Source organism: Phalaenopsis equestris, unplaced genomic scaffold (assembly GCF_001263595.1).
Source record: "Phalaenopsis equestris unplaced genomic scaffold, ASM126359v1 Scaffold001111, whole genome shotgun sequence".
Lineage (NCBI taxonomy): Eukaryota > Viridiplantae > Streptophyta > Magnoliopsida > Asparagales > Orchidaceae > Phalaenopsis > Phalaenopsis equestris.
In genome coordinates, this window is record NW_018165550.1 from 259421 (window position 1) to 285577 (window position 26157).

At 37.1% G+C, this 26157-nt stretch overlaps 1 protein-coding gene across 1 annotated transcript in view; it reads right to left on the minus strand.

The window, feature by feature from the left end:
- LOC110033190 (nifU-like protein 5, mitochondrial) overlaps positions 1-25667 on the minus strand; it is a gene marked incomplete at its 5' end in the record, with an annotated part of 27779 nt that extends 2112 nt beyond the window's left edge. The window contains 3 exon segments of the mRNA XM_020737096.1: positions 10553-10656; positions 21325-21500; positions 25506-25667. Coding sequence (XP_020592755.1) covers positions 10553-10656; positions 21325-21500; positions 25506-25667 — 442 coding nt within the window.
- Between the last annotated feature and the right edge of the window lie 490 nt (positions 25668-26157).

The following is a 26157-nucleotide window of genomic DNA, read 5'->3' on the forward strand; positions in this document are numbered from 1 at the left end:
TTCGGCTCGTTAGGCTTAACGAACGAGCCGAACACGAGCTGCTTAACGAGTCGAACACGAGCTGTTCACAAACAACGAGCCAAATTGACAGCCCTAATTCCAGCAAACGTATAATCAAACAGACCGGCCCGACAAGATGAATCCAACGACGCACTTAAAACAAGCCCAGAACGAGACAAAAAACCATTTTCGAAAGTTTTTTAGGCATAATTGGAAGATCAGACGGGTGTCAAATAGTGAGATAATGTTATGTGGAGAGCACCTCAGGGGTAGAGCTCTTGCCCTTTAAAATAATGAGATAATGTTTCTACTAGTCAGCGATCAAACATGATGCACTGGATTTGTGCTAAAATGTAAAAATGGTCAATTGCACTCTAACCTTACACATGCCCGCCAATAATGCTCACCTCACTTTTGAGCCCTTGCCTTTTGCCCAATGGGGGCGAACATCATGGGATCATTTCCAGTAGTCAATGGGCAACAAAAGTTCACCATCTTAGTTGTTGACTACTTTACTAAGTGGGTTGAAGCTGAACAGCTCGTCAAGATCACTACGGGTGTCAAAAATTGACCCAATACGTAAAACCGACTCAATCTCGACTCGAAATTTTTTTGTTAGGGTTGACCTGAATATTTTTTTAGTCAGGTTTGGGTCAGAATTTGACCCGTTTATTATTCGAGTTGGGTTCAGGTTAAACATAAAAATCAAAACATGACCTGAATAAGCATAAAATTTAGGATCGGGTTCGGGTTAGCAGGTGAAGTTCAGGTTCGGGTAAGCAGGTCTTAGTTTTTGACCCGTCATTATTCGGGTCAGACCCGAACCCGACCCGCTAACCTGAATTGACATCCCTAAAGATCACAAAAGCCAATGCCAAGCAGCTTGTTTGGAAGAATATTATTTGTCGTTTCGGCCTCCCAACAAAAATTATCACTGATAATGGAACTCAACTCTCTGGGAAGGTCTTTACATCTTTTTGCAAAGATCTCCATATCCAGTTGTTGCACACCATTGTTGCCCACACTCGAACCAATGGACAAACAGATGTGACAATTTGAACTGTGTTTAAAGAGTTGAAGACTAGTCTTGAAAAGGCTGGAGACAGTGGGTTAAAGAACTCCGCAACGACCTCTGGGCTTACCGGACTACCACACAAACTCCAACTGGGGATGCGCCTTATAACCGTCATCTCGATAGATATTGGGGTTCCAAATCCTTGAGTTCAATCCTTCAACCCATGCAACGAGGAACCTCAACATCAATGCGACATATCTATGGGCCCGCCACTTCAACCGAAGATTCAAGCCTCGGTCTATCTCTATTGAGGATCTGGTCTTGTGTAGTCTAAAAGCAGCTGGTCATGACCAGCAATATAATAAGTTGTCCCCTCCTGGTAGGGTCCTTACATCATCGTCACCATCATCAAGCCTAAAACTTTCAACCTCAAGGACTCAGAGGGGAAGAACCTGTAGAGAACTTGGAATGCGGAGAATCTCCACAAGTACAATCAATAACAGTTCAATTATGTAATCTTCAGTCTATTTGTTGTTCTTTGTTTTCCCAGTTGTGTGTGTTATTATCAGTGTCATTTGTCTTTCTTTTTCATAGATATTATATTGCATCTTATATTGTCGTGTTTGCTTCACTAACAACATCAACATATCTCTAACTTATTAAATGAATATCATTCTCTTGCTTTTCTCTATACGAGGACACCTCAAGAAAGAGTAATGGTTCATTTACGAGTCACCTCAAACTCTCGACCCAAGAAATACGATACTTCGATTGTCTTTCAGTCAGAGCACGATCAATCTCAAAAGGAATCGACCCAACCTCTTCCACACAGGTTAACATCGTTGAACCTTATTCCAATAAACATCCCTTGATATGTTAATAGCCCTTGGTGGATTGCACCCCATCCTGTCCGCACAGGTTAATAAGCAAGCAATGCTCCAACTAACAACCTCAGATTGGTGAAAAGTTCTTGGTGAACTTCCACTGGCTTATCACATACGGGCTAACATCAGTGAGACAAACTTGATCCAAAGCCCCGGATAAGACAAAGGTTGTTCACGATCTTCTCCAACAACAACCACCTTTCAAATCATAACCTCTAAACAATATCTCACATCCACTGCGACATGAAAACACAATTAATCATCACAAGAAAAGTGCAATAAAGAAAGAAAGATGCTCAGGTGACAAATAACCAATAAAATAAAATCAATTAGGGGTCAATCGGGTCAGATTCGGGACTGACCCGAACCTAATACCCAAACCCGACCCGAATGATGGTTCTAAAATGGACCGAGTTCTTGATCGCCCATTGCTCGATCCCAATAATGTCAGCCTCTTACTTAGAATTTTAGCTTCTTGTTCTCATCCTCTAGGGTCAACACCCTCAATCGCAAAGCCTTCACGTTTTTTTTACTCTGATTAAGATCGACTCGTGCTTCTACCAACTCCTCCTGAGTCTTCTCCAGGCCCTGACAAAGTAGCAAGAGCAAAGTCGCCGTTGTAGACAGTTCTGTCTTGTACTCCGTCATCTGAGACTCTAAGATTGCAACTTCCTCAGTTTACAAATCATATCGGCACTAGTACTCTCCCTGAAGGAATTTGATCCTAACAAACTCAGAATTCCATTTTTCCAAAGCAAGGCGAAGCCCCATCAAGAGTTTCGTCATCTTGTTCAATCGAAAAGAGAATTTGCCATCAAACAAATGAAAGAATTACATAAGAATAATGAATAGAAAAGAGAGAATAACTCACGAAGCACTCTGTCTCTTGCAACCCTAATGCATCATGATTCAATAAGTTTCCTGGAATATGAATCTTTGTAGGCCTAGTCGATGACTTCTTGTCCTCTTCGCTTCTCTTATGCTACTTTTGAGGAAGAACCTCGCGGTCACCATCAGGTAAGGGACGCTTCGGGGGTGTCGCAGGAGCTCACTCGAGGGACCTTTTCTTGGTTTTCTTCAACGCCACTATCAAAGATCACTCAAGATGGAAGGAAAGCTTGACATGGGATAAAGATTTCACACTTACAAGCTCATAGATATATTGCACCTAGAATTGTATCTCCTTGAGGTCCCGAAATCCCAACATCTGCACTATCCCATCTTCGGTGATATGCTCACCTCTCACGAAACCCCCAATCATTCTAAGAGTCTGTTTGGGGCAGCTACAACTTATTGAATAATCTGCTAATAAGCTGATTAAAATTAATCTGTTGATAAGCTAGGCGCGGTGGGTATTATAAATTTTATTGTTTTGGAAAAGTCAGACCGTTGTCAGAAAGCTACCGCACCGCACCTAAATAGGTGGGGTGTGAAAACACTGCTTTGAGCGTTTTCAAAATGCATAAGCTGTCAAAACGCAGTTTACCCAAACAGTTCAGGTGCATTTTCAAAACACCACCGCACCAAACAAGTTGTCACAAACAGACCCTAAGTAAAAAAGAAACTTACAAAGCATTGTCTCATCGGATCTTTCGAGCGGAAGTCCAACACCTTATTCTTGAAAAACACAAGGTTGTGTGCGTCGCTAGCGAACTCGCACGGCCGAGCCAAGATCACGGGTGTCAAATTCGACACATGTCTACTTCAAAAGATGATCAATCCGATGATGATCGTCGCCACCCGACAAGAAAGCTATGTGATTCAAACATCGATCGCCTTCAGTATGTCCATAAACTCGGGCACCGACAGAAATCGAAGACTACCTCGTAATATATGTCTCATGAGCGGCGATGTTTCCTAAAGGGGGAGAGTAAGCTTGATCAGTTGGAGTTGGCAGCTTCACTATCATATCATTTGGGAAATAGTACTTCCAAAATAGAATCAAGTCGTCCGCCGTCAACTTCGACACTGAGTCCTCAGAGTTATGGTACTTCCTCTGGGTTATGGCAGGACATGGTTCACCAAATGTCGACATCTCAGCAATGCGAAAGATCGCAAAAGAAGATCCTAAAGGGCTTGTTGGGCAAGATCAAGGATAGCTTTCGAGGATAATTTTTCCCCACATTTTCACAAAAAAAAAAAGATCAAAAAAATAAATCTCAAATCACTTGCTAGGCGGAGATGAGGAAATTTTTTTTCTCTTCTTTTTCTTCCTCCCTTCTACACCTTCCTCCCCTTGGGTTGAATTTTCTCCTCCATTAGGCCTCTCCCTCTCCCTCCCTCTTGAGCTTCCTACCCCTACCCTTACAATTTTTTCTTCTTTTTTTTCTTCTCCTCTTTCTCTTCTCCTCCCCCTCTTCCTTTAGAATTTTTCCCTTCACCATAACCCTTTATTTAAAGTCCAATGGAAGTTTCAATCTTCCTAATTTAAACTGAAATCTAGATTAATTCAAATTATTCACAATTAATTCAAACCCTTAGATCCATCTCCTTAATCAAGGGGATAATCTAGTCCTTTGGAATCAACCGTCACATCAATCTTGGATCCACCGCCTGAAACGTGGGCAAGGTCACAACGGTCCAATCTGATTCCACGGATAGATGAACTAGCAGCCCAGCTAAGCCACCACGCGAGCTACCTAAGGCTCGAGCTTGCTCGGTGGGACCGCTCGCATTCAACAGCTTCATGGCCTACAGGCCCGAACAAGCCCTATCTCATCCCAGTTGGGCCCGCCCAACCTGCAAAGAAAGCATCGTTTGTGTGCAAAAGAGGGACCATGTCATGGCCAACTAAACTACGAGGCATTTATATGTTTAAAGGCATATATTATTCTTATATTAAAACTAGTCGAAAGTATAATGCATATATGCTATTCTTATATTAAAACTAGTCGAAAGTGTAACATATAAATACACACACAAAAGAGAGAGAGACAGAGAAATAAGGAATAATTCAAAATTATTTTGATTTGTAAGTATGGATATACGAAAAATATTATAAAAAATCAAAGTGCTTAAGAATTTAATATTTTCGGACGATGCAACTGGTCCCGCCCAAAAATAGGAGGACAACTGATACGCCACAATAATTTTTTAATATCCAACACGAATCTTGAAGCATGACACAGATCTCAATGCAAATCTTTTAACGGAAAATATTCAAACTTTGATAAAAATTCATCCAAACAATTGATTCCAGCAAAATGATAATCAAACTGACCGGCCTAAACAGATGAACCCAATAATGCTAAAATCGATCTGATCTGAGTTATATCAAGCCAACAAACCACTTTCAAAAGTTTTTCGAACAAGTCTGAAAGGTCAAACAGGTGTCAAATATGACATATTTATAGTCAAATCAAGTGTCTCGGCAAGACAAATCCAATGAGTTCAAGATCATTCAATTCTAACATCATCAAGGTAGCCAAACGTCCATCAAACGCAGTCCAATCGAGGGGATCTTTCTCAATCGTCCGATAGAGTGTCTTGGATTCATCTCTTATTTGTAATTTAGACTCTATAAATAGAATCATAAACCCCTTATGAGAGGGGTCCGAGACTCGAAGCCAGATAGGGCAGGGACTGCAAAAGAGGGAGTTGCGGCCCAGCCTCCTGCATCGCCAACTCTGATCGTTTTCGCCTTATAGTCGTCGTCGCCTTCCAACCACTACAACCTTCCGACCTCCACCTCTGGCTACCATTGCCCTTTCGTCGTTGTTGTCTCATGCCACTGCCTTCTGGCCTCCACCTCTGGTTGCCTCCGCCCTTCGGCCGCCGTCGTCTAAGGCCACAACCATAGCAGCAGTTGCCACCCTCCAACCACAGTCGTCTCCGACTGCCAAACCAATGTGTGCTACGAGATTCATGACGACAAAGTAAATATCATCTCAATGTAGTACGAAAATTCAGCACATACTCAGATAAAAATAAGAACAAGAAGATAACACAATAAGTTTTTACGTAAAAACCCCAAAAAGAGAAAAAACCACAGGGCTTTCCTAAGTTGAAATGTTCTAATATGGGTTGGCGATTACAGCTACAACCCCTTTTCCCACACACAAAAAAAGTTACACAATTTCTCGAATTACAATGTTTGCGCATGGATGAAACCCATGATAGGGAGCGTGCGGCAATCACAACCTAAGACGACAGCAGCTGCCTAAGAGGGCAATAATCAAGAGGCAACGGTGGTTGTCGTGAGGGCAGTGAAGGTTGGAAAGCCTCCAGGTGGAGAAGGTCGAAAGGCGACGATGGTGGGAAGGCAGTGGTGGCCAGAAGGCAGCAGTATGAGCCGATGGCGGCCGAAGGCAGCGACGACAGTCAAAAGGAGGCTGCAGAGGCCTGAGACGATGGCGGACGAAGGGCAAAGGAGACCGGATGTGACAGTGGCTGCTGCTTTTGAAGGCGCAGACGGTCGGAAGCGACGACAGCTAGAAGGCGGCAGCGACGGAAGACGACGATCGCCAGAAGGAGGCGGTTCTAACCCATGGCGGCCTAAGACGATGGAGGTTGAACGACAGAGGCAGCAGACGAAAGGCGAGGAGGACCGGAGACGGCGATGCAGCAGGCTAGGCCTCAGGTCCCTCTTATGCAGACTCTACTCTGTTTCTGGTTCTGAGCCTCGATCCCCTCCCATGGGGGGCTTAGGGCTCTATTTATAAAGTCTAAATTGCAAATAAGACAAAAGTTAAAAACACCCTTGATCAGAAAGACGAGAGAGATCCCCTCCGTCAAACAGCGTTTGATAGACGTTTGACTGTCGTTAAGTTTGACTATGTTTGCTGGAATCATACATCTAGATAAATTTTTTATCAAAGTTTAATTTTTTCTTGCTAAAAGATTTGCATCGATATTTGTCATGCCTCGATATTCGTGTTGGACATTGAAAATTTATTTGTGATGCATCTGTTGCCCCCTACTTTTGGGTAGAACCAACAACATCGTCTGAAAATATTGAAATCTAGAACACTCTGATTTTTTATAATATTTTTCATTTATACATTCACATACAAATCAAAACAATTTTGAATTATCCATTATTTCTCTCTCTCTCGCTCTCTTTTGTATGTATATATATATATATATATATGTGTGTGTGTGTGTGTGTGTGTGTGTGTGTTTCTTTATACATATAAAAGCCTTACAGCTTAGCTGTCCATGACATGCTTGCAATGTGAGAGGTGGGGATGGGCCTAACTGAGGCCGAGATATGGACTAGTTCGGTAGGCCATAAAGCTATTTAATGTGGGCAGTCTCGCGGAGCAGGCTCGAGTCTTGCATGGCCCGCCCGCGCGGTGGCTTAGCTGGGTTGTCGGATCATCTATCCGTGGGATCGGAAAGGACGGTTGTGGTCTTTCCTGTGTTTCAGGCGATGGATCCAAGAGAAGAGGTGTGGTCGTTGGTTCCAAAGAACTAGATCATCCCCTTGAAAAAGGAGGTGAATCCAAAGGTCTGGTTTAATTGCAAATAATTTTGAATTAATCCAGATTTTGGTTTAAATTAAGAAGATTGGGACCTCCATTAGCCAATAAATAGGGGGTTTGTGGTGAAAGGAAAATTTCAGAAAAAAGAGATGAGAAGAAGAAAAAGACAGAGAAAAATTTATAGGGGAGGGAGGAACCTCAGGAGGGAGAGGGAGAGGGAGAGGGAGAGAGAGAGGCCCAAGGGAGGAGAGAATTCAGCACCAGGGGAGGAAGAAAGTGTAGAAAAGTGGAAGAAAAATAAGAGAAAAAATATTTTGCTCATCAAACAGGCGATTTGAGATTTCTTTCTTCAATCATTTTTTTTGTGAAGAAGCGGGAGAAAGTAATCCCGAAAGTTATCCCTAACCATGCACAGCGGGCCCTCCAGGAACTCCATTCGCACTACTGAGATGGAGACATCTAGGGGACATTGCCCTGCCGAAACCCATAGGAAGTGCCAGAACCCTGAGGACGTAGTGTCGAAGCTGACGGAGAGCGACTTGATTCTATTCTAGAATAAATATTACTTCTCAAATGATATGCAATCAACTCCAACTAATCGAGCTAACTCTCCCTCTTCAAGATACATCACCGTTCACGATGCGATATTACGAGCTGGTCTACGATTTGCATCGGCGCCCGAGTTTATGGACATCTTGAAGGCGATCGGAGTTTGCATCAAACTTTCTTTTCGGGTGGAGATGATAATTATCGGGATGATCATCTTTTTTAGTAGATGCGGGTCAAAGTTGATGCCTGAGATCTTGGCCCAACTGTGGGGGTTTGCTAGCGACGCACACTGTCGTGCATTTTTCAAGAACAAAGTTTGGACTTCAACCTGAAGGATTCGATGAAGGATTGCTCTAAAAGGTTTTCTTTTGCTCAGAATGATTAGGGATTTCACAAGAGAAGAGGAAAGTTGAAACAACTGCCCATCTTGCTCCATACCACCGAAGATGGGATACTGCGGATGTTGGGTTTTCGGGACCTCAAGGAGATGCAATCTGAGATGCAACATATTTATGAGCTTGTAAGCGAGGAATCTCTATTCCAGGTCAAGCTTTCATTCCATCCTAGCGATCTTCGGCAATTGCGTTAAAGAAAACCAATAAGAGACCCCTTGAGCTAGCTCGCACGATACCCCCGAAGCGTCCGCTGTCAGGTAGTGACCGTGGGGTACTTCCTCAAAAGCAGAATAAGAGAAGCGAAGAGGTGATGAAGTCATCCGCTTGCCCTTCAAGGTTTTGTATTCCAGAATTTGTATTGAAACATGCGTGCACCTGGTTGCAGGAGGCAAAGATCTTCGTGAGTTATTCTCTCTTTTATTTTTCATTTTTTTTACGTAATTATTTCATTTGTCTCATGCCAAATTTTCTTTCCCGCAGAACAAGATGACAAAACTTCGGATGAAGCTTGTTTTGCTTTGGGAGAGTGGAATTATGAGTTCGTTGGGAATAAATCCTTTCAAGGCAAGTACAAGGGCTAATAATTCTTGAACTGAGGAAGTCGCAGCCTTGGAGTCACAGCTAACGGAGTGCACGACAGAGCAGTCTACAGCGGCGACTCAGAAGTTGGTAGAAGCACGAGCCGACTTAAGTCACAGAAATAAGAGCGTGAAGGCTCTGCGGTTGAGGGTGTCGGCCCTAAAGGATGAGAAGCAAAAGTTAAAGTTTGAGAAAGATGTCGACATTATTGGGATCGAGCACAGGGCAATCGAGAGCTTCAAGTACTCGATCGATTTTAGAAACAATCATTCGGGACCACGTTCAGGAGGCTCGCAACCATATTCTTAACGTTGAGGCGAAGGAGCAGCAGAAATGGTTCATCGATGAGGTATTCATTCGGGGCTTCCTGAAAAGGAGTCAGCAGCGCAACACTGGGCTGCAGTTATCATGGAGGGACTTACCCCCAATCAGGCCCCTTCATCAGATTTTGACAGCGATGACATTGAAAGCGAATTGCAAAAGGTCCTCTTTATTAACGAGGAGGCAAAGGAAAACATTGATGTCATGTAGTACTAATGCCCTTGTTCTTGTTTATCTGTCATGTTTTATGAGCAAGACAAATGTAGTGATTTCTTCTCATCTTTGACTTTTTTCTCATGTTTGTCAGGATTATGTCGCATTGATGCATTTGGCACTGACGCAATTGGTACGGATGCATTTATGGACAAATTAGTTTATTGATTTTATTTTATTAAATCTTTGGCCCCCAAGCTTCTCTCTTTCTTTTGTGAACATTTCTTGTGACGATGAATTGTGTTTTTATGTTGTAACGGATGTGAAATGTTGTCTAGAGACTCTGATCTGAAAAGCGGTTGTTGTGAGGAAAGATTGTCAGCGACCTTTGATTTACTCGGGTCTGTGTATCAGAGTATTACTCGACGATGTTAGCCTGAACGTGATAAGCCAGTGGAAGTTCATTGAGGACTTCTAACCCATCTTAGGTTGTTAGTTGGAGTATTGCTTGCTTATTAACTTGTGCGGACGGGATAGGGAGCAATCCACCAAGGACTGTTAACCTATCAGGGATTTTTTATCGGACCAAAGCTCAAAGATGTTAACCACCGCCTCCGCCTCCACCCTTCGGCGGCCACCGTTGTTGCCCTCTAGCCATCACTGCCCTTCAACTGCCGCCATTTCAAGTCACCCCCACCGCCTGCTTCCACCATGGGTTCATCCGTGCAAAGTGTAATCCGAGAAACTGTGTAATCCTTTCACGCCTGTAATAGCCAACTTATAGTGGAAGTGCCCATGGTGGGAGCGGGCGACGAGGGTGACCTGAGATGTGTGTTGGATTTCAGTACTATGATAAGACAATAATCATTTACTCTGCCGCTGCAAATATCCTAGCATGTATCACCATCAATGCAACAATGGATTTAAGTTTAGGCTCTATGCGGTGGATTTACATGCATACCATCCCAATTCATATGAATTTACATATCTAACACCTAAAATTTATGTTTTTACATTGACACCACACAAATCTTTCATATCACATAAGAAATACCACCAGTTTAACTTTTAAAAAGTGAAATACACCTTCTCATCCATTGAAAAGGTGGTATAGAGTAAAAATTGAAGTTTTGGTGTTAGATATGTAAATACATAGAAATTAAGTGGCATGAATGTAAATATTCCTTCTTTTATATTAATGTTATTTAGTTCATTTAAGTAAAGATAAATTACTCATCATATCCGCGATACTCGATATCACCGCCATCATCTTGCACAGCAGGACGAATTCGAGTCTCCAAAAGTTCTTTGATCATTGCAACAATTTCAGAATCATTCTACAAAAATAAGCAAAACAAAAAGAGGATGAGAACTTCACTCTAACCTTCACAACTTAAACATCAGGATCCAGAGTTGTCCTTTAAATTAAAAAGAAAGATCACATACCACTCAATTCCTGTGTATTTGCATACCTAAACTTCAAATTTTACATAATTTCCAACTTATCTATTGATGAAAAGGTTTATTTCACTTCGTAAATAGTTTAGGTGTTAGATATGTAAGAACATAGAAATTGGGTATATGTAGAATCAGTTGATGGATGGGGCTTTCCAAGTTAGTAAACATGAAAGCTCAAGTCTAAAATTTATTGATTGTTGTAGACCAACAATTGATTCCCCTCCCCCAGGAAAGGAAAAATCACAGCTATTAACTTTAGAGCTACTTTTGGGGCATTTACATACATACCACCCAATTCATATGTATTTACTTATCTAACACCCAAACATTGTTTTTTTATATTTATAACACCCAAATGTTTCATATCACATCAAAAATACCCCTGTTTTAACTTTAGAAAAGTGAAATCCAACTTTTCATGCATAGGTAAGGTGGTATGTAGGTAAAGATCAAAGTTTAGGTGTTATATATGCAAATACATAGTAATTGAGTGGTATGTACGTAAATCTTCCTTGATTTTATTGTAACAAATGAACTGATAACCTCCAAGTTGACATGCTATCACAGTGAAACAACCTGATAAGATTGGTAGCCGAAAGGTAGTCTGCCATTACAAACTTGACCGATATTCCAAAATAAATAGCCAAAAAAAGGTCAGCCTTATAATCGAAATAATTAGCATTGATTTTTTCTAAATAAAAGATTAAAAAATGGTCCTAAACCTTAACGTCAAACAACTCGAGAGATAAGGTCACCAACAATTTCCTGAAAGGCATTTAATCATCATAAATTTCACTTTTCACCCCTTTACCCTCCCTAAATGCAAATATAATAAGCACTGTAGATATAATACATCCAATAGAAGAAATAATTATGTAACTTTGTGGGAAACACGCTATTAATCTTAAATTATGTTTTTCGCCTATAAATTCAATTCTCTTTATTTCATATCCATCAATCTGATATACTTACAATGCATGGGATTTACATTTTAATCAACATATATAAGCTAGCCTAATTTACATTTAAGCTTAGCTCTAGTATTTTCATTTTAGTTGAACTAAATTTCTATAAGCCTAAGGTATCAAATGAAAGAATGTACTTCACACTCTCCTGTTTTATATTCATTTCCCAATCAAATAAAGAGGAAATCATTTTGTTAGGCAGCAAAAACTTCCATTCAAAGTAGGGAATCCAAATCATTTTATCTTTTCTATTTTTTGGGAAATTTACATGCCAAGCACACAATTCTTATGCATTTACACAATTCTTATGAATTTACATATATCACACCTAAACTTTTGTATTTACGTAGATGACACTTTGGTGCTTTAAAATTATAAGTGAAAAAAGTGTGTTTCACTTTTAAAAAGTCATAGCAATGCTATTTTTTATGTGATATTAAAGATTTAAGTGGAATGTGTGTAAATATGAAAGTATAGATGCGATATATGTGAATGCATTAGAACTGTGTGCTATATACATAAATGCCCACATATTTATTTCTTAAACTTCCATTAATTTTGAAAGAAACAAACCAAAAAAGGACCAAATCAAAGGAGACGGGAATTGCAACAGAAACCCATATTAACCACAGAACAAGAAGCCCAAGCAAGCAATAGAAAAATAGAAAAATCACAACCATGGAAGGAGGATAACATCATATGTATATAAATTGAGATTCCAACCTAACTTATCACTGATTACAACTAAAATTCACAAAAAAAATAATATAAAAAATAAAAAGTTCAAAATATAAATATAAATTTAAAATTACAATTTTCAAAAGGAACCTTATAATGAAAGCATTCTACTTTTCTAATGACTACGAACTTTATATTCACATAAATCAGGCCCAACTTGGAAGAATAGAACTGATAAATTGTGCTGTTAACATTTTTCTAGGAGATTGGAGATATATATGAATCCTCACTTGTATAAATAAGGGACTTCAAATATATGAACATTATTTCATCACCAATTATAGCTATGGGCACAAAAATAATGACTTCTGGGAAGACTACAAATGTTGGGCCGGACATGAAAATTTGAAGGGTAAAAAATGAGATGAATCTAAAGCATTGGTCAATGAGAACATAAAAGTCAAACTAAATATATTATATTTCTTGATAATTACAAATTGTATGTATTCATTACATTTAATAAGTTTAAATGATCACATTTTTTAAGCAGTACTTATTAGCTAGAGAAAATCGTTTTAGCTTTATCGGACTATGAATTAATGGCTTCTTTGAATTCCACGTATGACTTATAACTGTCAAAGTTAACACCAAGCTTCCTGCAGTATTATTCATGCAAATTATGCATAAATAAACTTAAATTAATCAATCAGAACTACATTTTTTAAATTGAGTCGTACAAATGAACTTATTGAAAAAAGAATTATGTTTGAATTTAGTTGTAGATAACATAAAATCCTAATTAAATGCATGATAACTTATCAAAAACAATAATACATTGCCTAGAATTTAATTAACTAGTTTCGTCTATAAATCAATTTGTCGGTGAAAAATTGTTGAAAGTTATATTTGATTTCTAATTTTTCCATAAACTCTTTTAAATGTCACTCATAAATTTTATATTTTTGTCAAATAAGATGGTTTTAAATAGCAAATGTCATTTAATAACTCGATTGAAACATAACTTCAATATATACAATGCATCTATTTTCATGTAATAATTGGTAAAACGCATCGATAAGAAAATCCACCACCATAGAGAGACATTTTTCTTAAAACTTTTGGCAATCCTAACACATTAGCCATTCAATCAACTTCCAACTGCTTATAAGGAATAGGCAGTAGTTTGCATATCTAGATATTATTTTTTATACCTTTTAACTTATGTGCAAATTTTGTGTTTTCGTACTCTGACTGCTACATTTCTTTGCAAACTCAGCCAATAAAATCTATCCTTCACAATAGTTATTGTTGAAATTCATAATAAAGCGGAAGAATGGAATATTTTTCATTGATATGAAAGAGGGTATAAATAACTCTTACATAGATCTTAAAATTAGAAAGATAATAAAAAGAAAATAATATGAAAGGAAAGATATATCACATAATATCTCTAATTAATCAATTTATATTAATTTTAGAGATAAACGAAAAAAACTCTTAATCCAAGGAAATAAATTCTAATCTAAGGAAACAATTTATTTCTCATAACTTTTCACAAGAATAAATTACTTCCTAATATAACTTCTAACACTGTCCCTTAAGTTGAAAAATAATTAAAAATCATGTTCAACTTGGATTTGAAAACATCAAACAATGTGCGAAGAAGATCTTGTGAAGTAAAACTTGAAATCTTCATCCCGTACTTCGGTTGTCATTGACTGCAGTTTCTGCAGTGTCTGTAGGTAGGCGGAAGACTCCTACAGGTAATGTTGCATGGGAGCTTGTAAATAAGTAGACAATTGTGTTGTCTTTGATTGCAGTTCTAGCAGAGTCGGTAGGTAAGTGGAAGACTCATACAAGTAATGTTATTGGGGAGTTTGCAGGGAAACAGACAACTATGGATAAATTTTATTGTAGTTCCTGCAATGTCCATAAGTAGGCGGAAGACTCCTATAGGTGATGTTGTAGGGGAGTTTGCAAAGAAGTAGATAGCTTACAGGAAAAATTGACGGCTAGCTGACTGCAATTCCTGCAATGTCGATAAATAGGCAGAAGGGTCCTCTAAGTAATGTTGCAGGGGAGTTTTCAGGGAAGTAAACAATCTCCAGAAAAAGCTATGGGTTATGACCAGCAAAAAAAAAGGAAAAAAAAAGAAAAAGCCCAGAGGTAGGCTTTGCTGCGCGTAAAGCTCCGGAGGGTCTGATAAAGAAAAAATTGTCAAAGGAGGGCCTTCTGCAAGAAAAGCTTCTGAAGGAGGGTCAGCTGCAAAAAAAATTCCGATGGAGGACTTATTACATGAAAAGCTTTAAAGGGTCTGATACAAGAAAAAGCTCCGAAGGAAGGCCTAGTACAGGAAAGCTATGGAGGGTCTGATGCAGGAAAAAGTTCTAAATAAGGGTCTGATGCGAGAAAAGACTCCGAAGGAGGGTCTGCCAAAGGAAGAATTCCGGTGAATGACCTGCTGCAAGAAAAGCTCCAGAAGAAGGCCTGATATAGATAAAAGTTCCGAAAGAGAGCCTGCTGCAGAAAAAACTCCGGAGGAGGCCTGGTGCAGGAAAAACCAGGGGAAGTTTAATGCAATTTCTTACGTCTTCCTTTCTATTCAACAGGAAAGCACTGCAACAAGAGGAAAAGTCTTCCACTAAGAAGGAAACTAGGGACAGCATAAAAAGAGGCACCTACAAAAAAATATCTTGAACGGGACAATAATGACTTGAATGGGCTGCTTCCACCACATCTTGAATGGGCTTCCACCACATAAGCAACCACAGAAACACCTGCACTAAATAAACCACTGCATTGAATGTATAGAAAGTTGTTCTGAGGCCATCATTGAACATTCCCACTACCTGGTCATATATCCATCGAGCGCCCTCCCATCGTAATGGAAGCCAAAGCGGCGACGTCAAGCAAGTAACTTAAGGAATTAGGGAAGTCGGAATGCTGAAAATCAAGAAGTCAGACTACTGCAGGGAACAAGTGCCAAAAAACTGCAGGAATGACCTGCAGGGAAGGTAGAGTGGCAGCTGCACCTCCAGCTATAAGGACGTGTATTCAGCAAACAGGAAAGATGTAGCTCCTCGATAAGATAGTCAATTGTCCCTTTCTTATTGATCTTCAGTGAAGGTGTTTGCCTCTCCGGTGATGAGTAGCTATTGAATTAGGGCAAGGCGATCGTGATCACAGTCGCCACCGGAATTAAAATCTCATATATGGGATTTCCACTAGAGAGAGAGTCACCTCTTGATTTTGAGATTGGGATTTCCACTGGAAATAGAAACTTGCCTCTTGGCATTAAGATTTCCACCAGAAAGAGAATACCTAATTTTTTCCCCTCCGGCAGCTCAGCTCAGGGCAGGCGAAAGTACAGTGGGACTTCCATCAGAGCTGGGATTCACAACTGCTGCAACGGCGGGATCCACATAAGAGTCAGAGGGACAGTCGCCCTGAAGTTGCAGCGGCCTGATTGTCCAATTTCAATTCTGCTCGCAAGTCGTGGACAAAGTGATTTCAACTAGAGAGAGAGAAATTTGCTCGCGAATTGTTGGCTCCCGCAAGGTCGTCGTAAAGGGAAGGTGCGGGTCTCATGGACAATGTTGCAGATTGCAAGTCCCGCTTCGCGCAAGCCGTAGCTCAAGTTGCAACTTCCGCTCTGTGTGGGTCACAGCTCCCGCTTTACGCAGGTCGTTCGATTCTGGTATGAAAAGAAATGTCACAGGTTGCAAGTCCCCCTCTGCGCAAGTCGTAGCTCCCATTGCAACTCCCACTCTGTGCGGGTCACAGCTCCCGCTTTACACAGGTCGATTGATTCTGATATGAAACGAAAGATATATAATCTAATTTCTCCAGTTAATAAATTCATATTATTTATTTAGAGAAAAAGAAAATAACATAAAATATGAAATCCTAAAACAAGAAAGGAAATAACTCCTGATCCAAGGAAATAAATATAAAATAGGAAAGAAATTAACTCATAATCTAACGAAATAATTTATTCCTCGAAATTTCTCAAAAAATTAATTATTTTCTAATATAACTTCTAATAGTTAAAGTTCATCCCAATCAAAATGAGAAAAAAAACCACCATAATTCTCGTTTATCAATTAACAATCAATCAAATATTAGAAGCAAAGCTTATATGGCCGCTCCTTGGATATCTCCCATTTTCCCCTAAAAGATTGATGGTGAGAATTAGCACCTAGGAAGAAAATAGAAGCCTCGGGTTGTGTTGTGGATCGTGAAAAAAAAATAAAGATGAAAATAAAAATTAAATTAATTGATTAACTATCTACTTACTCTCCTGCCCATTGGAGCCCACTCGAAGGAGATAACCGCTCCTGCTCTTCCTCACTTACAAGCACGAACAAGAGCACCTCCCTCCCATTCGCAAGTCTAGCTCTCCCTTTTCATTTTGTCTAATTGAAAACACACAGGAGTTAGCAAAAGCCTTTGTCGTAAGCCCTCATTTCCCTTGTTTTCCTTTTCGCCTTCTATTTTTTCTTTTGTTCAAAGCCACAAAAGCCCTCACCACTCTTCCACTCAGTTTGAAACCACACGAAACCCCATCCCTACTCCCTGTTCACCAATGAAACTTCCCCTCCACTTCGCCTACCTCCCACTATTCACACAACCAAAAATCCTAAGTCCTCCTCCAATTTGAAACCCGAGCAAAGAAACCAAGCCGCTGTCTATCACCTTCGCACGCCGCCCCTCTGCCTTAACTCGAAACCAAGGATTCCCAAATCCCTATGTCCAAGTCCTTCGACGCTCGAAGACGCAAAAAATATAACATCTGGAGGACATATATGCAGAAAAGGGCTCCAATGAGCCAAATAAAATTTCTCGACATATATGTTCTTCGGATGTAATATCACCTCTGAAGCCAAAGGGAGCCTTTTTCACAATCTCGTCTGACATCCCTAGTCAAATCACATCTCCTATTTGCATGTTTGCCCCACCAACCCGACTTCACATAACTAAGAACTACTTTCACGAGTAGAACTCAGTTTGCATATTTCTTTTGTTCATTTGTTCCTTTTTGTTTTAGTATTTCTAGTGCATTGTGTTATAAAGAGAGAGAGAGAGAGAGAGAGAGAAAAGATCTATATTTTATTTTATTTTGTCGTGTTGTTGATCGTCGGGCCAGTCATTTCATCATCGTCGTCGTAACGATGTTTCGCTCGAAAATGTATAATGAGATGGGCAATGGGGTAATATTGAAAATCTCCATTCATCGAGGTGCGATTACCTGTTTGTGGGAATTAGGTACTATTAGGGAAACTGCAAAATCGTTCGGAAAACTCCTTTTAAAATTGGGATTATAAAATACCCATCCTTGGGAAAAAGTAAATACCCGTCCGTGGGAATTAAGTATTGATCGGGGAACTTTCTCCTTGCGATTTGACACTTTTTACGGGTATACTGAAGGCTAGTTTTGTGTTTTAAGATCGTGTGCTAGATGTTTTGTTTTTGTTCCCCGGCCATAGTGTCTCACGACGTGACCAACACGTCTTTTAAGACGGTTAGGAAGGTTGTTATTCTCCTGGTACAGAGGTAATGCAGTGAGGCTACCAAATTTTAAATGATCTGGATATGTAATTAATTTAAAATCATGAAATTTTTTAACTTGAAAATAACATTGAATATGAATCATTTAAATTTTAAAATAATTTGGAAATTCAAGCTTTTAAAATAAAATAATTTGGAAATTCGAGCTTTTAAAATTTACGCTCGTAAGATTAAATTATCGAAAATCTGGGCATTTAACATTTAGGCTCTTAAGGTTTCAAAAATATTTCAAGTTTTGGGCTTTTGAAACATTGGCTATTAGGCTTAAAAATATTGAAGAATTTAAGCTTTAAAATGACTCTTAAGGTCTTAAATAACTATTTGTAGTTTTGAGCTTTCAAATTTAAGCTCTTAGAGTTCAAACATAATTTAAGCCTAAAAATTTTGAAACTTCAAAAGCTCTTCATTTGATTCGCAATACACCTGCTAACGAACATAAGAGTTCCCTTTTAAAATCCTAAAATCAAAATAATTTTGCAAATACTTTAATCTTTGAATGAATTTTAAATCAAAATTTATTTAAATTTCATGGTTATCACCCAAGTTAAATGGGATATCTTAAAATGTGCCACTTTTAAAACTTAGAAAAGTGCCACTTGAGAAAATTATGAGTTAGGTATGCTTAAAGGTATCTACATAAGTAAATCAATTACATATATTTTCAAAATCTATCATATGCCTCTAGATATAAAGTCCATAGTAAACTCATGGCTTAAAATTTATTCTTTAAAGCTTATAAAACTCTTTAAAATATTCAAATATATAAAATTGTAAGCATGCAAGTGCTCCAACCAATGTATTAAATGCTCAAATACTATGTTCGAGAATGTTGCGCTGGTTAATCAGACAACATTTTCTATAGGATAGGATTGTAAGTCTCACTCAACTAGTAATCCTCCTCCTCGCAAGGACTGAAGTTGACGAGTCTAGTAAATTTCATAACGTCCAAATCATAAAATAAAAATTTACAAGTTCAAATCACCTAGTTCGATCCTCCTTACTAAAGGACAAGAGTTGGCAGGACTGATATCCTGAAAAGCCTAAATTAACTAAATTAAATTTCCCTTCAAATATAAAAGTTTTAAATGCTCAAATCGCCAATAATGGTCGAATTGATAGAAGATTTCAACCGGATGGGTCTATTTTAAAATTATGCTTCAAAGCCTATTTTGAATTCAATTATTTCAATTACTGAACCTGATCCTCTGTAAATAGGTCAGAGTCGATAAAGTTTAAAGATAAACAATTCCCCAAAGATAGTCGTGTTGATTTAATATCTCAAAAGAGGGATCAATTTTAAAATAAATTTCCAAAGTAATAAATTAAATATTCAAGTCAAATCAATCACTCAAAAACTAAAAGCGAAATCCAACCACCATCCCTAACAGTTTATCAATGATGACAAATTTTTTATTGACTTTAGCTCACAAAGAGTTAATATCATATCAAATGCATCCTTATATTCACAATCAAAGCAATCGCACACTAGTAACGACGTGCCTTGAGTCTTCTACCTGCGTGGTTTTGCCGCCAAATAGCACCACAAAATAACAATTAAAACAATAGTCCTCTAAATGAATGATTGTCACCAAATGACATCATTATATTATGGTTAAGGCCGCGGCCCGTAAATTCTCTAATGGCTTTCTACCCTTCGAATTGTGAACCAATGATAAAATTAATTGACATAAAGTCTTATGTCAGATAAGATTGTTTTCCTCTTAGACATACATTCACCTCATACATATAAAGATCCCTTGGACAGCATAACTCATGGTTCCTGATAAAGATCATTCAGTCATGTTGGGTCGACCACCTCCTCTGATAAAAAAGATCAGGGACCACGACGACCCACGACGACGAAACAATGAGATCTTGATCGGGTTTACTCTTCATTTCTCCCACCATATGTTTTAAGCTTCAAGTGAAAAATTTTGCAATTTAAATTCTAAGATTTTTGTTAGTAAATATTGAATATTCAATTTATAATGAATAGTTTTAATCAAAAATGTTCTTTTATTATCGAGATGGGTAATTAACCATACGGTCTTGCGCTCCTATGGGAGATCTCAAAACCCCATATCAAAAAAGTTCCTCCAAAAAGAGAGTTAAATCTCTGGGTAGTGTCTAATCTATAATCAAACCTGCCTTCTGAAAATTTGATCGTCCAAAACTCTCCCCATAAAAAAAATAAATAAATAAATGAAGAGAATCATAGGGAGCGACCAGAATTTTCGAAACCCACATGTGTGTTGTAAACTTCCCCTTTAATGATCCAACAAATTAAGCTCCTTTATCACTTTTACCAAACAACTTCTATTTCTCCATATTCTTCCTTATTTTCTATAGGGAAATTTACATGCCTAGAACACAATGTATTTACATATCTCACACAAACTTTCATATTTACATACAAAGCACTTTGGTGATTTAAACCTATGCATGAAAAGGTGCATTTCACTTTCAAAAAATGGTGATGATGTAATTTTTTATGTGATATTAAACATGAGTGCTATGTGTGTAAAAATGAAAATTTAAGCTTGAGCATTTTAAATGCATAAGAATTGTGTGATATGTATGTAAATGCCCCTTTTTATCAAGCAAGATCAAATAAACAGTCACACTGACAGCTTTCCTTCAAAATAGACCTAGAAATGACAAATCCAAGCACCTTGGGAAGTTTCTGCATCATTGATAGCCTAAAACACATCAAACTTTTCCATGGCCAAGCTAAAATAAGGAGAAAAGTTCAAAATAGTCCCTTGGCTATTTACATGGATTCGTTCTAGTCCTAAAGTCTATAAAAGTGTCTCAGACTCTTTTAATAGGGTCAAATTTATCCCCAAAGAGGACTATTTTATTCCCCCATCAAAAAAAGAATATGGAGACTAAATTGACACTTTTATAGAGTATGGGGCTAAAGCGAACCCCTAAAAGAGTCAAGTAAGCATTATGACACTTTCCTCCTACAATAAGCATAGGTAAAAGCTCGAGTTCATGCATTGAAAAACTAGCACCCTTTCTTTTATCAATTTTTCAAATTCTTACTCAAATATTAAGATTCACAAGAAAACCCCAACCCATATTTCTCATTTTTATCAAATTCCAAATGCTTTGATCATGACACGCATAAATACACTAGTTCAATAGTTCAAAAAATCACCTGGTTGCTAGTGTTGTAAATAATAATATTTCAAGTGCTATGTATGTAATTATCCCTTTATTAAAATGAACAATGGAATGCTGTATTCATTAGCAATAACAACAAGAAAAGCTAAATTTTGATCGAAATTAGCACATAAAGTGGGACAATATTTTAAGCAAAGGAGATGATACCTCATGAATTGCAGTATCCTTAGAAGCTGCAGTATTCGAATCTAGAAAAAGAGGGTTTCCTGTCCCATAGAAGTCCATTATTGCAGCAAAAACTTCAGGCTTTAGATAATCCCAGGAAGCTTCATCAGACTTCGTGACGGTCACAAAATCTGATCCAAAGAAGACTCTTGTAATACCTGAAACAGCAGAAACCTAAGATAAGTGAATATACACCATTCATGTTTCGACTAGAAGAACAATAAAATGATGGGGCATTTACATACATACCACATAAATCTTTTGTATTTACATATCTAACACCTACACATTAATATTACCATGCATATCACTCAATCTTTAAAATCACATCAAAAACACTATCATCACTATTTTTTAAAACAGAGAAATGCATCTTGTAATGCAAAGGTTTATGATGCCAAAGTGTTATAAGTGTAAATATCAAACTGTAGGTGTTTAGATATATAAATACATAAAAATTGTAGTATAATGTAAATTTCCATAGATTGATTCTACATAGCCATCATGCGAAGAAAAGTAGAATAAACAATTACTTTAGAGCAGAAAAGTGACATTAAAAAAAAACCTACTAGAACCGCAAATTTTAGAAATCACTCAATCAAAACATTTACTATAATTTCATTATTTGTCTCATGAATCAATAAACTGTCAGCATAGCATATGAAATTTTTTCAAGTTAAAGACTAAAGAAGAAATTTACCATTCCAGAGAAAAGGAAATTTAACATTCATAACCAATATTTAAGATGATTACAAGCGTCCTTGGGCTAATATGACGATAATTGAACCGTGAGATATTATTTATAGTTCAAGGTAATAGTTAGGAGAATTTTAGAGCTTATGAGTTGAATCAAATTTAATGTTGAATAAAATGATTAATTCCATTAAAAAGATTATTGCAATATGAGAGAATATATATATATTAATAAAGAGATTTAGTGAGAGAGTGAGGAGATGCAAAAGGTTGTTAACAATTTAATAAATGTGTTTTAAAATATTGGCAAAAGATAAATACTATTGCATCCTGGAATGATTATACCAAAGCTTCACGTCTCAAGTTTTGATTATTTTATATTATAGACTTGGTACAATTGAATGAGAAAAGAAACAATATAAAATAGATAAATGTACGAGAGGTGGAATTTAGATATTTTGCTATCAGATGCATAACAAACAAAGATGATAAAATGCAAGTATAAAATGAAGACATTCCAAAAATTTAAAATATATCAGAGTATAGCTTCAAAGAAAATTTTATTTTAAAAGGCATAATGAATAAAACAATGATGTATGATATAAATTTACTCAAAAAAAAAGAATGAAGTTTTCTCTAAAAATTTGCATAAAGGTTCTAGGCTCATATGATATATATATTAATATTTGGAGAGTTTCAATTGATTATCAAAAAAATTATGTTGTTTTTGGAGAATCAATTTGGCTTCATACAAAAAAGATCTTCTATGCAATAATTTATTTGTCAAGAACATTATAAAATTTGGAAAAAAACAAAGAATCCTCATATAATTTTGCTTATCTTAAAAAGGTATATAATTGAGCATCAATAGAACTAGTTTTGTTCAAATTAAAAAAGAGAGTCAAAAACACGGCCAGGTTATTAAAGATAAATAACAGAGAACATTGGCTATTATTAACAATTGACGGGTAACATAAGAGTTTTCAACTACAAAAAATTTACATGAATGTTTATTGAACCCGTATCATTTTTTTTTCCTAGGCGATAGAGTACTTACAAATTATATCAATGTGAGATGGTTTGGCATATGCTGTTTATATATAACATCATTATAGTTAATGATATGTCTATTGCAATAAGCAAAAGATTGAACAATGGAAAAGAAGTTTTAAAAGTAATGGCTAAAAATTAATACAACAAATTTAAATTTATGACACAATATTATATAAGATAAAAAAATATTAATTGTGTGTAATAGAAAATTCGTGACATTGAAGTTTGATAGAAAATTCGTGACATTAAAGTTAAAGATTAAGGTTTTAACATTACAGGAAGATCTAACACGCACGTATATAAATGATAAGAGAGCAAATTTTTTTTTTGAAAAACACTGGAAAGGGAAAAATTAATGGGGCCTGAACCAATCAATATTATCCACTATGTATTTGAATTTACAGATATTTACTCTCTCTCTCTAAGTAAAAAAAAATAAGATTACAAAGTTTTAACTGAGTTACAAATATTAGGCAACAACAAGGCAGTAGTTGAACTACAATAGCCGCAAGCCAGTAGTTGGACTGCAACAACCACAAGACAATACTTGGAAATGACATCTAGGGGTGGTCAATGATGATTGTAGATAAGCATTGCCTTCAAATTTTCTTCAATAGAGTAAACTTAAGTCTTAGCTTCCTCCCATTCAAAACACTTCATCAGACAATTCATGATGATTATTTCTAATCTCAAATCATTTCGCATTTGTGTTTTAATGCCCTCATAATTGAGTAATTTTGAACTCGTTGAATTGCTCTTGTCAAGGCACTCGATTTTATTGAAAGTATGTCAAATTAGAAATCATTTTATTTCAAATAATGCTTCAAAACTTCCAATCACTTGGGCTTGGATCAAATCATTCTTAGTGTCATAAGGCTTGTAATATCAAGATATTTTGTTTTACTATAAAATTATTAAAATGAGAGCTTGAAATATGTCAAATTAACAATGAAAACTTTTTTAACTAACATACATTAAGATTCATGCTGATCATTTTTTTTTTTTTTGTGACATCATTAGTTAAATATAATTAGAATATAAAAGAATGCATAGATATGATAGTTGCAAGTATTTTGCATCAATTATATAAATGAATGAAAACACAAATAGTATGTGCTTTGTAGAGTTAAGGCTAGATAGGTAATGCCTCAGAGTATCAAGCACAAAGTGGATATCAAGAAGAATTAAAAGTAAACTTAATAAAATTGGAATTATATTAGATATGTTGTAAATATTTGAGTGTTAGGAAATAAAAAAGTTGTAGATAGCTAAAAGCTCAAAACTATGGTGCGACACCGCACCATAGTTTTACCCGTTTGAATAAACAGCATTTTGGCAGCTTTTGCAAAAAGTTGCCTCTGAAATCTGTGTTTTCTCATCGGCCCTAGCTAAATGTGGTGGCAGCTCTCTAGCTGCAATTCGACTTTTTCAAAAAAAAAAAAATTAAAATAGTCACTGCAGCTTTTTGCAAAATCATATTATTCTTCAGCAGTTTCACAGTTGTTCCTTAATAAGTTGCAGCTGCCTAAAACAAACCTAAGTTGAGAGAAAATGAGACAATAATTTTAAGATTCACATGTAAAAAATTAGGAAGAAGAGCTTAAGGAGTGATAATATTAAAGGAAATATGGCGACAACTAAAATAAGGTAGTTAAAAATAGGCACATAATTCTATCATTTCTGATGAAGAAGAAAAGAATATACCCTTTGAGGAAAGGTAAAATTAAATTCTAATGATGAGAAAGTAAATCACTACAATATACTTGAAATCTTTCATATTTAAGGTCAAAAGATACTTTACAAGATGTGGTTGCTTTTCTAATCTACTAAAACGTCATAAATATATTAAAGTTATCCATGAGGGGAAAAATATGTGCATTCCTTTTTTCTCCACTTAGCGTCAATTCAAATGCATTTAAATATCTCACACCTAAAAACTTTCATATTTAACTTTCATATTTACACAACACTCAAATATTTAATATCACATCAAAAATAGCATCATTACCACTTTTAAAAGAGAAAGCATATTTTCAAGCATAGGGGTAAAGTGCCAAAGTGCTATGCAAGTAAACATGAAACATTAGGTGTGAGATATGCAAATGCATAAGAATTGTGTGCTAGTTATGTAAACTTCTCATAAAAACAAAAAAAAAAATAATGCTTGATACACTTCTTGACAATCCAATATAATGATTATAAGAAGTGAAAAACTGCAAGCAAAATGTCAATTTACAAAGCAGAGAAAATTACACGCAAATACAAACCATTCATCTGTAGCACAACATTAACAATAAATAAGATAAAAATCTCAATATTTAAAAAAAAAAATCACACAATAAATGGGTAACAAATGGAAGAAAACTCGCAGCAACAACTAAAATAACTGAACAACACAAGCAATACAATAAACATACCATCAATGGCGAAGATAGATTTAGCAAGTGGTGAAGACATGGCTGCTCGAGCACTTGGGAAATCAGCACTTCCAACTTCCATCACAGCCTTTCCTGGGTAAAACATGAGAGAGGACGGATTTGGCGTTGATTGAACCTGAATAAACATGCTCCTCCACTGCACTGAACACAGCAGCCATCATTGTAAAGGTAGAAGATAAACAGGCCAACATTCCATCTTGAAGAAAATACATATAAATAAACACCAATAAAACTGAAGAACAAAATATCCCTCTCTCCCTCCCACGCTCTCTCTCTCTCTCTCTCTCTCTCGTTCTCTCTGCCCATCTCTTCCACCCTACCTCCTTTCCCTTTATCTCATTCCCTCCCTTCATCACTCTCTCAACTCTCTCTATCTTCTCTCTCTCTCCCTCCCTTTTTTTCTCTCTCCCTCTCTTGCTCTCTCACTCTCCCTCCCTCTCTCTCCCGCCTTCTCTTCTCTCACACTCTCCCTCCCTCTCTCACTTTCTCCTCTCTCCCCCTCTCCCTCTCCCTCTCCCTCTCCCGCCCTCTCCATTAATACCCTATCTATATCACACTCTCACTGTCACTCTCTCTACTTTCTTCCCTGGTTCTCTCTCTCTCCCCCTCTCTCCCCCTCTCTCCCCTCTCC